General features: G+C 37.1%; 1 protein-coding gene across 1 annotated transcript in view; it reads left to right on the top strand.

The window, feature by feature from the left end:
- The first annotated feature begins 300 nt into the window (after positions 1 to 300).
- The window catches only part of LOC139718728 (cytochrome P450 3A29-like), a 32,424-nt gene continuing 20,909 nt past the window's right edge, over positions 301 to 11,815 (top strand). Inside the window, exons 1-3 of the mRNA XM_071630189.1 lie at positions 301 to 398; positions 4,735 to 4,828; positions 5,788 to 5,937. Coding sequence (XP_071486290.1) covers positions 316 to 398; positions 4,735 to 4,828; positions 5,788 to 5,937 — 327 coding nt within the window. The 5' untranslated portion in view covers positions 301 to 315. The remainder of the gene's footprint in view (positions 399 to 4,734; positions 4,829 to 5,787; positions 5,938 to 11,815) is intronic.

Genomic DNA, 11,815 nt, shown 5'->3' with positions numbered 1-11,815 from the left:
AACACAATATTCAACCATGACAAAAAAAGTATAAAAAAGAAATGTCGGCTATTGTAACGTGTGAAGAGAAATGCAAATTTACTGTATGTCATTTGTGGTTGTGCACACTACCTTCGCCCTTCTTTAAGTAGTTTTCCCAGACAGAAGCGCACGCATCGCTGCAGAGTATCAAAATCAGCGTCAATCTCACAGTGGTGTCACATTCGTGCTGAGGTCTGATCTCGGGACGTAAGGGGCTTGACTCTCCCCTGAGTTTTCTGCCAAGTTTTCTGTTTTGCTTGATACCCGCTACATCTTGACTCCTCCGTGATCGTCATGGCTGTCCTCGACGCCTTCAATGTGGCGATGTCCACGACTACGCTCTATCTCTTCGTCACTGCCCTTCTGTTACTTTTCGCGTGAGTTCTTGCCATTTCTATTTTTATTAAAATGTGTCAGTTCATACATACTTTCTTTTATATACAGGTGGTGCAATGCTATCACATAATGCTGAAATGTGAAAAACTATTATACACGTCCTTGGTTTACTAGACGGTTGAGTCATGACCGTATTTGTTGTTTTGTTATGTTTTCGACCCGGGTGGTTATTTCACACTGTAATACATCGGTTATTTTCTTTGCAAAAAGTAATTGTAACAAAAGAGTCCCGTACTGCACCCAATCATAGGCGCAAGAGGCAAAAACGCAAAAACGCAAAAAAAAACAACCAAAAAAAAAACAACAACACGGAGCTGTATAAGCAGTAGGAAATGGTAGAAAAAGTGTTTAGATAATGTACTAGGAGTTCGATGAAACGAGATGTATTTCATCGTTAGCTATGAAACAGCGGGGCTCATAGCGATCAAAAAATGTTTGTCTCACTGCATCACACATTATAGTTATAAGTAAATAGAGAGTTTAAGTTTTAGGATTGGGTTCAGTGGTTCGTTTGTGCATTCTGAAGCAATCTCGGTGATGTATTTGGCACTTGAATATAGCTGCTTAAAATTCAATCTGAATTAAATTTTCGTGTGTACATCTAAATATTCTTCCTATATCCTTAAAATCATGTTGGACGATGTTGTTGTATGAAAGAAGCGCACGAAACACATACACACATAGTATTCTCGTTGTTGCTTTATAATTATCTTCATCTGAGAGCTCCTCTGATATCCAAGTATGTCTGACTTACCATCATTTTGAAATTATTCTGTAAGAAGTAATATCATGGGTTTTCCACTTCCATAGCTGGATAGAAAGTCAATTATCGTCATTTTCTTCTAACACTAGCAGTAGAGGTGAGAGATACTGATCATTGACTGACTTTTTTTACATATTCATATCAACTATTCGACATCTGTTTCGCCACAATAACAAAAGTTGGCAATTTAAAAAGTTATTGACTACTTTTGTTTTCTGGTCCGGAATTGCTTCCAAATTTTAAAAATGTGAAATAATATGTCACCAACGCATATGCAAATTAGAAACGGTAATGGGAATATCGCCTCAAACTTATCCTACAGTTCCGTACGACAGTTGAACAGATATCTATATCTTTCAGTAATAAACTGCCATTTTAGCACCTAAAGAGTTTGTTATGATTTTTTTTCTTTAAATGCATGTCAACAATAGCAATAGAGATATGTTTGCAAGCGAAGAGAAATTATTACTTAGCACCAGAGCCCGTGACCTTTTCTAATTAACAGGCGACTATAACAGATAAGTTTTTTTTTTTCCACTTCCCTCTGTATAGCAACGAAATTTGTAAGATCGTAAAAGCTTATTTGCATGTTTCTGTGATGTTAATGTGACTAACAAAAGACATGGCGAGGGAACATGCAAGTTATGCTGAGTCGAGGGGAAGGTGCATTCCAATGTCTCTTGTTAAACATTTCAGCACTTTATAGCAATGATTGACAGATAAGGTCACAAGAGGAATATTGGTTTGGAAGGATTTTGTGGGCATTCCCAAGTAATCTGAAAAAAAAAGAAGACAACATCGTTAAAAAATATATGGAATGTTTCTAGATATTCGTTTCACCGCAAAAGTGATGTTGAGGGTATCATAAATCAACACAAATCAACATGCATTTGGATTCCAGGGGCCCTTTAAATTTATACCAATGTCATGTGCATATACAGCTTGTCAAACGTACTGATTTAATTAGCGCTCCTATTGTGAATCACACTATATATGGTCTCAAGTATGGCTTGAGCAGCAGACTTTCCAATAACAGGGCACTCACTATACAACGCATGGTTGCTGTTTCTACAAGAAAAAGAAAAATGTAACCTCTCAACAACAACGACAACAACAACAACAACAACAACAAGAGAAGTCAACTGTTGTTTTAAGGCAAGAGCAATACGTTTCCTGATAAAATAATTTGACCAGTACTATCCTGTTGTTTACAATTACTCTTAATTTTTTGAGAGGATTTTTTTTTTAGAGTTTTAGAGGAATAGGCCTACATTGAACACAGAAATGAGTCTTGTACAAGTTTGCAAGTCTTACATTGGTTTCTACAATAAAATCATAACTTCGACTATGTTTTATCATTGTACGTAGCTCAGGGTATGTATTGTCTGTTTGTTTGCACAGTCAGTAGAAAGAATCCTTGTATATTATAGTTGCGTGCCTCATACATTTGCAGATATAATGGGCCCCTCATATTAGAATGTTTACTGTGATCAGTAATGATGACCTTTAGACAAAAGTAGGACTCAAGGCTAACAACCTACGTTTGTCACTCTTTTGGGGGCAGTCTTGTGAGTTATATGATTTTACCGATCATATTTTTGTCTGTTTTGCATAACAGTTAAATTGAAACCAAAACATGGGCCACAAATATCAGTCATGCAACGAGTTTGAGTATATTATGATTGTTGTGACGTGTCAGGCTGGGCCAATTCCTAACCCCTCCCCTAACTACACCCCAACCCTCCCCCAGAACTCCCCCAGAGCTCCGCCCACCCACTCTCACGACTAGCAAGAGTCTAGGACTGGTGTAATATGGTGGTTGATATGATCACCTGACAAGCAGTCTGTACCAAGCGACCTTTCCAGATAAGTTATACACACACGAAGGTGAATAGACCTTTCGTAATCTTTTTATATCTCCACGATATCATTGAATGATATAGATAAGGGAGGTTAACATTGATGACGAATAAATCTTAATGAAATGTTAGGGCAAAACCTTGTACTAGTTTGTATTGAATAACAAAACACAAGGAACAAAGATGACGAAATAGCAATTTCACATAAGAATGCGTGATTCGCTGTTTCAGGAAGCAGAGCAAAAGAAGAAATCATATATCTATTCTGCACAGGTAAGGTTGTTCAGCAGCAAGCGTTATTGTAATGGAATTATATTGTTACATTATTTCATTTCATTTCATTTCATTTCATTTCATTTTATTGTTTCTGTATGGTACAAATATTCGACTATGATCACTTTCAGATATATACATAATAATCCATGGCTGATTTTGCACATGAAAGGTAAGCAAATCATAGTGACAGAGACCGGAGACATACTAAAAAATAAAAAATATCATGGAAATTTCCAATTCGCTAATAAACAAGTCTTTACACTCACACACACCCACACACACACATAATAAGTTATTTCAGTTTCAATCTCAATGTATTTCTTACTTCTCATATAATGTTACTGCAAGAATAATATCACAAATTCTTTTACCTTGTCCATAATAAACAAACCAAAGAATATACAGGCATAGTTTTCACAGTAATTATAATCATTGGTCGGAATCGAATAGGGTTGTACAAAGAAAGTTAGATGGTCCCTACAGAAAAACATTATTGTTTGGCTGTAGCCTGTAAGCCCAGAGTAATCAGTGTTTGTGAATGAGAAACGATTTTATGTGCAAACCAAGCGAGAGTTGTTGTTATGCCTTTTTCTCGTTCGAACAACTTTAATGGTTGACTTTGAAAGATATAATTGTCTCGCGTTAGCGCGTTTTGAGACCTCAAAAAATACGTCCCTTTTCTTAAAATGTTCGCATTTTTAATTTCTTTACAATTGAGTGAAAACAGCAATGTGATTGTTTACCTTTCAAAGTGACACGAACATCACGTGAATTCAAACTTGAACCTTGAAGCCGTACAGCAAACATGATCCTCTTATGATTTACTTTAGCATCACGCACGATCGATTTCAGATAAGAGGCCAGCTCGGACATGTCAGATCTCGGAGCTCCCATGCCATATAACCGCCCCAGCCCCGCCACCACCACCCCCCCCCCCCCCCATCCGGGTTGATCGACTACCCGCCTTCTTCCCTTAAATCTTTACTTCAAACTTGTATTTGATGTGAGTTGTTTCGAGTGCGGTACAATACTTTCTTTCAACAACAACAACAAAAACAGTATGTTTGGGGGATCATGGTTTTAAAAAAGCGGATTGTGGTAACAATGAGCTTGACAATCAAGATAAAAAGACTTTGTTCATGGTGTACCCTGGAAGTCCTCAGCACTCAACAATCACCTGACCGAATGACGTGACGCATATGGCAGAACAAACAAAGGGTTCACCCATGCGAATAAGGAAATATCAGCCTGTCAGCCAACAAGATCCAACAAAATATCTAATATACCTAGAGCAGATTTTTAGAATTATTCAGTATCTTTATTGATTATATCATGTATACTTTGTTTGTCAGCGTCGACGAACTGGACTTACTGATTATCATGCTTTGCATATACAAAACTTTGTTTTCTGTCGTGTAGGTACGATTTTTGGTGCCACACCTACTTTTGGCGAAAGGGAATTCGTGGTCCCACCCCTCTTCCGATCTTCGGTAACATCCTCGCTATTGGAAGCGTAAGTTTACATAGACCTTAGCACACGTAGGCACACTTACAAACGTTGACATGGCAACACTGTTCATAGCGTAGTTATTAAAGTTCAGGAGAAGAAGCGTTGTAATGAGTTGTATAGTGTTTAGTATTAAAGTTGACATGAATTGAATATCATTCCTTTCATTAAATATGCCTATCTCGATCAGTTGCGATCTTTAAACTTAATTTGTAGGGGGAGACAAATTGAAGGAACCCCACACCTCAACCTTCACCCCTCTGCATAAAAATCTCTTGCTTTCATCTACACAAAATATTCAATTCACTTCAATTCAACTGATTCAATTCAATTCAATTCAATTCAATTCAATTCAAATTAAATATTACTTAATAAAATAGTTGGTGATGTTGTTGTGACGGTTATGTGCTTGAAGTATACTGTAGTTCTTTGGGTGCTGTTCGTTATTCCGAAGGTTCGTTAATCCGAAATACACAAATTCCCTATACCTAGAGGTTCGTTAATCCGAAAATGAAAAAGGGTATAAGTTATTCCGAACATTTGTGGCGTTATTCCGAAGGTTCGTTAATCCGAAGGTTAGTTGATCCGAAAATGAAATAGGGTTCGCTATTCTGAAGGCTCGTTTATCGTAAAATGAATTAGTGTTCGTTATTCCGAAGGTTCGTTAATCCGAACATAAAATAGGATTCGTTATTCCTAAGATTCGTTGATCCGAAATGAATAACGGTCCGTAACGAACCTTCGGAATAACGAGCTTTGTTTCATTTTCGGATTAACGAACCTTCGGAACTACGAACCTTATTTCATTTTCGAATTAATGAACCTTCGAAATAACAGACCTTATCACATTTTCGGATTAACGAACCTTCGGAATAACGAATCTTCGGAATAACGAACTGTAACTATTTGAATGATACACAGTTTTATACCTACATGCACATTACATGTTCCTTTCACATTTGAAGAATTTTCACGAGACGATAAAAAGCATGTCGGAGAAGTACGGCCCAGTGATGGGCCTCTACCTATGGCGAGAACCCGTCATCATGGTCACTGATGTCGAGCTCCTCAGAAAAATACTCATCAAGGACTTCGGCAAGTTCTATAACAGGAGGGTGAGTCGTGGCCATGTGTAGATAAACTTGGAGTGGAAATGGCGATGTGCTAATGAGAGTAGTAGTATACTAGCAAGCAGTAATCGTAGAAGTAGGAGTATAAAGGGGTCTATTCAAAGACAGTTACCCCCTGGACAATTTCCGCGGACCCTCCCCTGGCTCTAATCCTAATCCTAATCCTGAACCTAATCCTAACCCTAGCCCAAACTCATAACCCTTAACCTAACCCTAAACCTAATCTTAACTTAAACCTTTAACCTGTTTAGTCGGGGGTAGTTGCCCTCTGGGGGTAATTGCCCGGATACGGCGTAAAGTTGTAGTAGATCAGTTAAACCAGTAAACATAGCTACAGTGTCGGTAGCGGTTTTATAGTTGCAGTGCACACCATCGGTTGTTGTATGAAAGTGGAAGTAGCTATTTTTAAAAAATGGTTACGTGGATCCTAATCGACAGAGTCATTCAAATCCAAACTTGAAACTTATCCGTTCCTTTCATACTGAGGACTGTAATTGCTGTATGTCATTAATATTGGATCAATATTGTATTTTTAATTGGTATATGTTGTATTCTTTATTTGGTATATATTTGTTTTTGTTTACCATTTTCTTATTTGTTGAAATGTTTGAATATGTATATGCATGTAAATATATGATATCTTTTCATTTTTGAAGCGCCATGAGCACTGAAAAGTGGACCTGTGCGCTATACAAGTAGCCACTATTATTATTATTATTATTATTATTATTATTATTATTAATATTATTATTAATCAAGAAGCATGACTGCGTGCAAATCGCCACCGGAACTAACAACCGCTCACCCAAGGATTATCCCCGCACCTCTATGGCTATTTAGTAGAGCAGATAAGCCGAAGAATTGTGGAAAATTTGACTAAAGCATGAAACTTTCACCATTGTTAGTACATGCTATAAGATTAATTTTAAGATCGGGAGGTAAGTCTGAATTGACCTCTGATGACCTCTACAGGTCAATGACCTCAAAATCTAAGAAAATTGATATTTTGCGTCATTGGTAATGATAAACACAGTAATGACGTACTAAAACTTAATTTTTGTCACAGTGAAATTGTCTTTATGTTCCATAGAGCCCTGACAGGTTTCTACCTTTGACCTCTGATGACCTGCAGAGGTCAATGACCTCAAAATGTCCGAAATTGATATTTTAATGCGTCACTCGTAACTGAAACACGATAATTATGTACTAAAACCACTTTTTGTAAGAGGAATTGCCTCAATGTTCCACTGAGCCTTTCGAGTCAGATTTCTACCTTTGACCTCTGATGACCTCAGATAACCTATGATGAGGTCAATGACCTCAAAATGTCAGAACATTGATATTTGGTGCAATTGGTTAATGATAAACATGAATAAGATGTCATATTCATTTGTATTACAATTGAATTGTTTTCCTATTCCACAGAGCAAGAGAAATTACTCACGTGTCTCTACCTTTGACCTCTGAGGAAGGTGACAGGTCAATAACCTCAAAATATCAGAATATTGATATTTTATGTATAGTCAATGGTCAACTTATACCCGATGTACAATCATGCATTATGCTATTAGCATTTATGCTATAATAGAAGAATCTTGTCATTCCATGGAACATTGGTCATTAGCCTGTGCATTATGTCCAACTTTGACCTCTCAGGACAATGAGAGGTCACTGAGCTCATAGAATATCAGAATATGTATAGGCTTACCTGTATTGATGTTTGGCTTCATTGGTTTAATCGTAAATAATAATAATAATAATAATAATAATAATAATAATAATAATAATAATAATAAGGTCTTATTTACCCAGGGTAGCCTCTTCAGTGTTGCCACTGCTCTACCAGAGGGCCCTGCTATTATTATTACCCTAGCGTTGCCAGGTACCCATTTATACACCTGGGTCGAGAGGGACATTGTGGGTAAAAACATCTTGTCCAAGGATGTAAGCACTGGGCGGGATTTGAACTCACGGTCCTCCGTTCGGGAGTCGGGAGTCTTATCAACTATGCCACAGCTTAATCATGTACAAATCACGCATTGACTTTTGATCAAAGTATGTATTGTATACAATACATGTATATATACATATTCCATAGAGCATTGGTTTATAGTTACAGGTCTCTGGAATGTGAGAGGTCAATTACTTCAGAAATAAAGCTTAAAGTTTCTTGAGTGATGGCAGTGACCTCAAATATAACTGTTATGTTTGGGTTAGTTATGCAAACTAGCAAATATAGGCAAATATGGCCATTATCTCGACACTCGAGGAAAACAAGGCCCACGAGACTGATATACATAGCGTTTAATCTATTCAGTGTAGGTCTCATAGATCTTTTCCCCCATGTGTCGAACTCATTATGGGACTGGTTTGCCTATGAGGATATGATGCTTTGTTATAACAATTAGGTCTGAAATATCTGTTTTTATGTTTGTTTTGACCATCCGGCATGGATCTCCAACGAAAAAGAATGATAATATGTTAGACCCAGCCACCACCGTGCTTTTTCAATAGATTTTGATATTACAGTGTAATTGAGAAAAAAGTAATCGCTCATTGTCCTAGATGGAAGTCAAAATTGAACTGTGTGTGGAATACTCTGCATACAATTTTGGACACACACACACACACACACAATATGCATTTTTTTTTTTTTTTTTTTTTATTTTTTTTTTTTTTGGGGGGGGGGGTATAATTATTATTTCATAAGCAGCTGGCCATTACAAACCGATGAGACCAGACATCAATATTCTTACATTTTGATGCATATCTTTCAATATTCTCCAGAGGTCAGAGGATCATCGCTAATGTTCATGTGAAATGAGTACACGCCTTTTGAATTGCTCACTTTTATTGCTATAGAAATACACAATACACGTGTATGTGCATCATGTCAATCATTAAATAATGTATCATTTTCATTTTCAGTCGTGGATTGTTTTTTTCTATGTACAAATAAAATCAAGGCAAAGTAAACAACTTTCAAATCAAAATATAAACGAGAATACTAAAAAAGAAATAGATGTAATAACGTGCAAAGCAAATACCAGGCCTACATCATCTTAAAGGGATAGTACAGTATTGGTGGAGATGAGAATTGGGATTTTAACTTTTTGCGAGATACCAAAAAACACTTATGATATAGTGCAAAGCATACCATTTTAAGAGGAATTCAAAGTTTATTTGATGAAAATCGGGTTTGGAATGACTGAAACATCCAAAAACAAAGTAAAACAAAGCAATCATAATAAAGTGTGGGTCCCACACTTTATCAGAATTGCTCTTTTTTGGATATCTCAGCCATTTCAAAACCAATTTTCATCAAATAAACGTTGGATTCCTCATAGAATTACATGCTCTTTCATATTCCATAAGAGGTTTCTCATGATCTCACCAAAAAAATGTTAGAAACCTGAAATTAGGTCTCAACCAAAACTGTATGATCCCTTTAAGGTATACAGGTGATGGAAATCACCTTATTGATAGACAATTTACCTTACTGGGATAGTGACCACTGAACAATATTGTTTCTTAAAACTCTCTCTTCTTTTCAACAAGTGGAATAAAACACACGCACATACCGAGGCATCAGTTTGGAGGAGGGGTGGGGAAGTGGCAGGGATAGTTGACCCCCACCCCATTAAATTCTAAGATGTGGACTATGTTTTGTTTTGTTTTGTTTTGTTTTGTTTTGTTTTTTGCTTTTTGCTTTTTAGACAGAAAACTGCCCAAGTTTTTCACTTTAAGTATGCATGGCATTGTTGAAATTTAATTCTGAAATGCAAAATCTCCCTTCTGTGAATGGTAATATCTCCTTTCAATAGACTCCTTCCCCCTGCTTGGTTCCTTCCACAGATATAACATACTTTGGGGAATTATGATTTCCCTAATTCTATGAAAAATGTTTTTAAGAGATATTTTATTTGAATTCTAAAGATGAAAAGGCTTTCCTATATATGCACGAGTGTTCATTTTGGAGGGCAAGAGGCATTTGCCCGCCTCCCGAGAAAATATGGGAGGGGGAATGGTGGGGACATAAAACTTTACCTCCAAGTATTTCCTGAGATGCAGATTTTTTTTTCTTCACTTTTTTGACAGAAAATGAATTGTCACTGAACATTTCAGCTATAGTATGCACCATATTAAAAGGCAAAATCTCCTTTGCATACCCTCTCCCCCACACTAGTATCTTTCGTTAGGTCCCCTTTCATATACGCTCAGTGCTTTTGTCCCATTTTTGTTCTATATAATCAAAAAGTATGTACCAGATCTTTAATTTCAGTTCCAACATATTAAAGAAAATCCCTCTTGTTGGAGGGGGTAGTGTATCTTTCAATTAACAATCCTTCCTCGGTTTCTACCCTTAGATTTAGTGCACTCCTTTTACTGATAATTTCCCAAATATTCCATCATAGATGTGTATACGAGATTTTTTTTTTTTTTTTACATTTCTATTCTTACTGCAAAGGCTCCCTCGCATGGGAAGGGTTGGGGGACAGCCCCTTTCATACCCTCCTCTCGCTGTATCAATCTCTCCTCCATGCATTGATTATGGCTACACATTTGGGTATGGACTTTTTTTTTTCTTCAAAATGGTAGTTCAACCAAGAGTGGCACGAGATCATTGAATTGCAAACAAAAGAATGCAAAAGCTCCATAATGTGGGAGGGGGATACCTCCACCCACATCCTTCTGTCGATTGGTCTCCCTCCATAGATGGCTGACTTACTACACCTTTCTGATACAAATTTCTAGGTATTCCTTTAAAAGTGCATGTGTGCCAGGTCGTTGAATCTCATTTCTCGAATGGGAGTGGAATACCCTACCCTCGCCAACGCTGCCCTTGCTTGGTTCCCATCCATATAGACTTGGTACACTTTGGCGATCCATAATTTTTCAAATATTCCCCAAAACGTATGCATCAGATTCTAAAAAAAAAATCAAAAACTTCGTCTTTGGGAGGGGGGTCGGTGAGATGCGCCCACACCCCATCAACTTCCATATAAGTGATGACGCACACGTTAAACAAGAGCTACACTGAATCACTGATTTCAGGTCTAAACCTGCAAAAATCCAAACCCCCACCCACACCCTCCCCCTCCCCCTCCGTTTCATTCCTTTGCACCATGAACTTATGCTTACACATATTTCATTTCATTTCATTTCATTTCATTTTATTTCATTCTCCTTTTTCCAACAAAACACAACACAGTATGAATTAGGTTATTATCACAATCGTATACACACAACTTACAAATGATATCAAATGATACAATAATAAAGTAACATTTTATGTATACGCAAATAATATAAGTCTTTGTTTCAGTTGAAAAAAAGGAGAACTGAGAGGTCCACTAAAAAGCAAGCTTGTAGATTGTGAACCACTCAAGAAACTCTAACTAAATACTTATTTGTATATGCTGGACACAAGTATGATTTACACAAGACGGAAACAAACGGGAGACACACATTAACATGACACGACTAGACAGAAAGGTGGAAAATGAAATGAAGGAAGGAAGAAAGAAGGAGAATGCCTACACGCTGATCAAAGAAACGAAAGAGAGAATTGAAGAGGGAATTGAAGAAATTCTTTAAACAGCCGGTGGTTGCATACAGCTGTGTAGAAATTATAATGGCTATTTCATAAATTAATGAATTCAGAAATCAATTGATTGATGGTTGGATGATAAACTCTGTGGTTGTTGGAACTTGATATTTTCCAAGTCCCCCCCCCCCCCCAGGTGAAAACAGATCGACACCCCTTGCTCTGTGCACATACCCGACTTAGATAATTACCTGAAAAGTTCTGCGGAATGAGTAGCCACTTTTTTGGTAACAGAAATGCATGGTTTGTAAGCCC

This window comes from Diadema antillarum, unplaced genomic scaffold, assembly GCF_040938485.1.
Source record: "Diadema antillarum isolate AM-2024a unplaced genomic scaffold, OU_Dant_1.0 scf00000099, whole genome shotgun sequence".
NCBI classification, from domain to species: domain Eukaryota; kingdom Metazoa; phylum Echinodermata; class Echinoidea; order Diadematoida; family Diadematidae; genus Diadema; species Diadema antillarum.
This window is presented reverse-complemented; position numbering and strand designations above follow the sequence as displayed.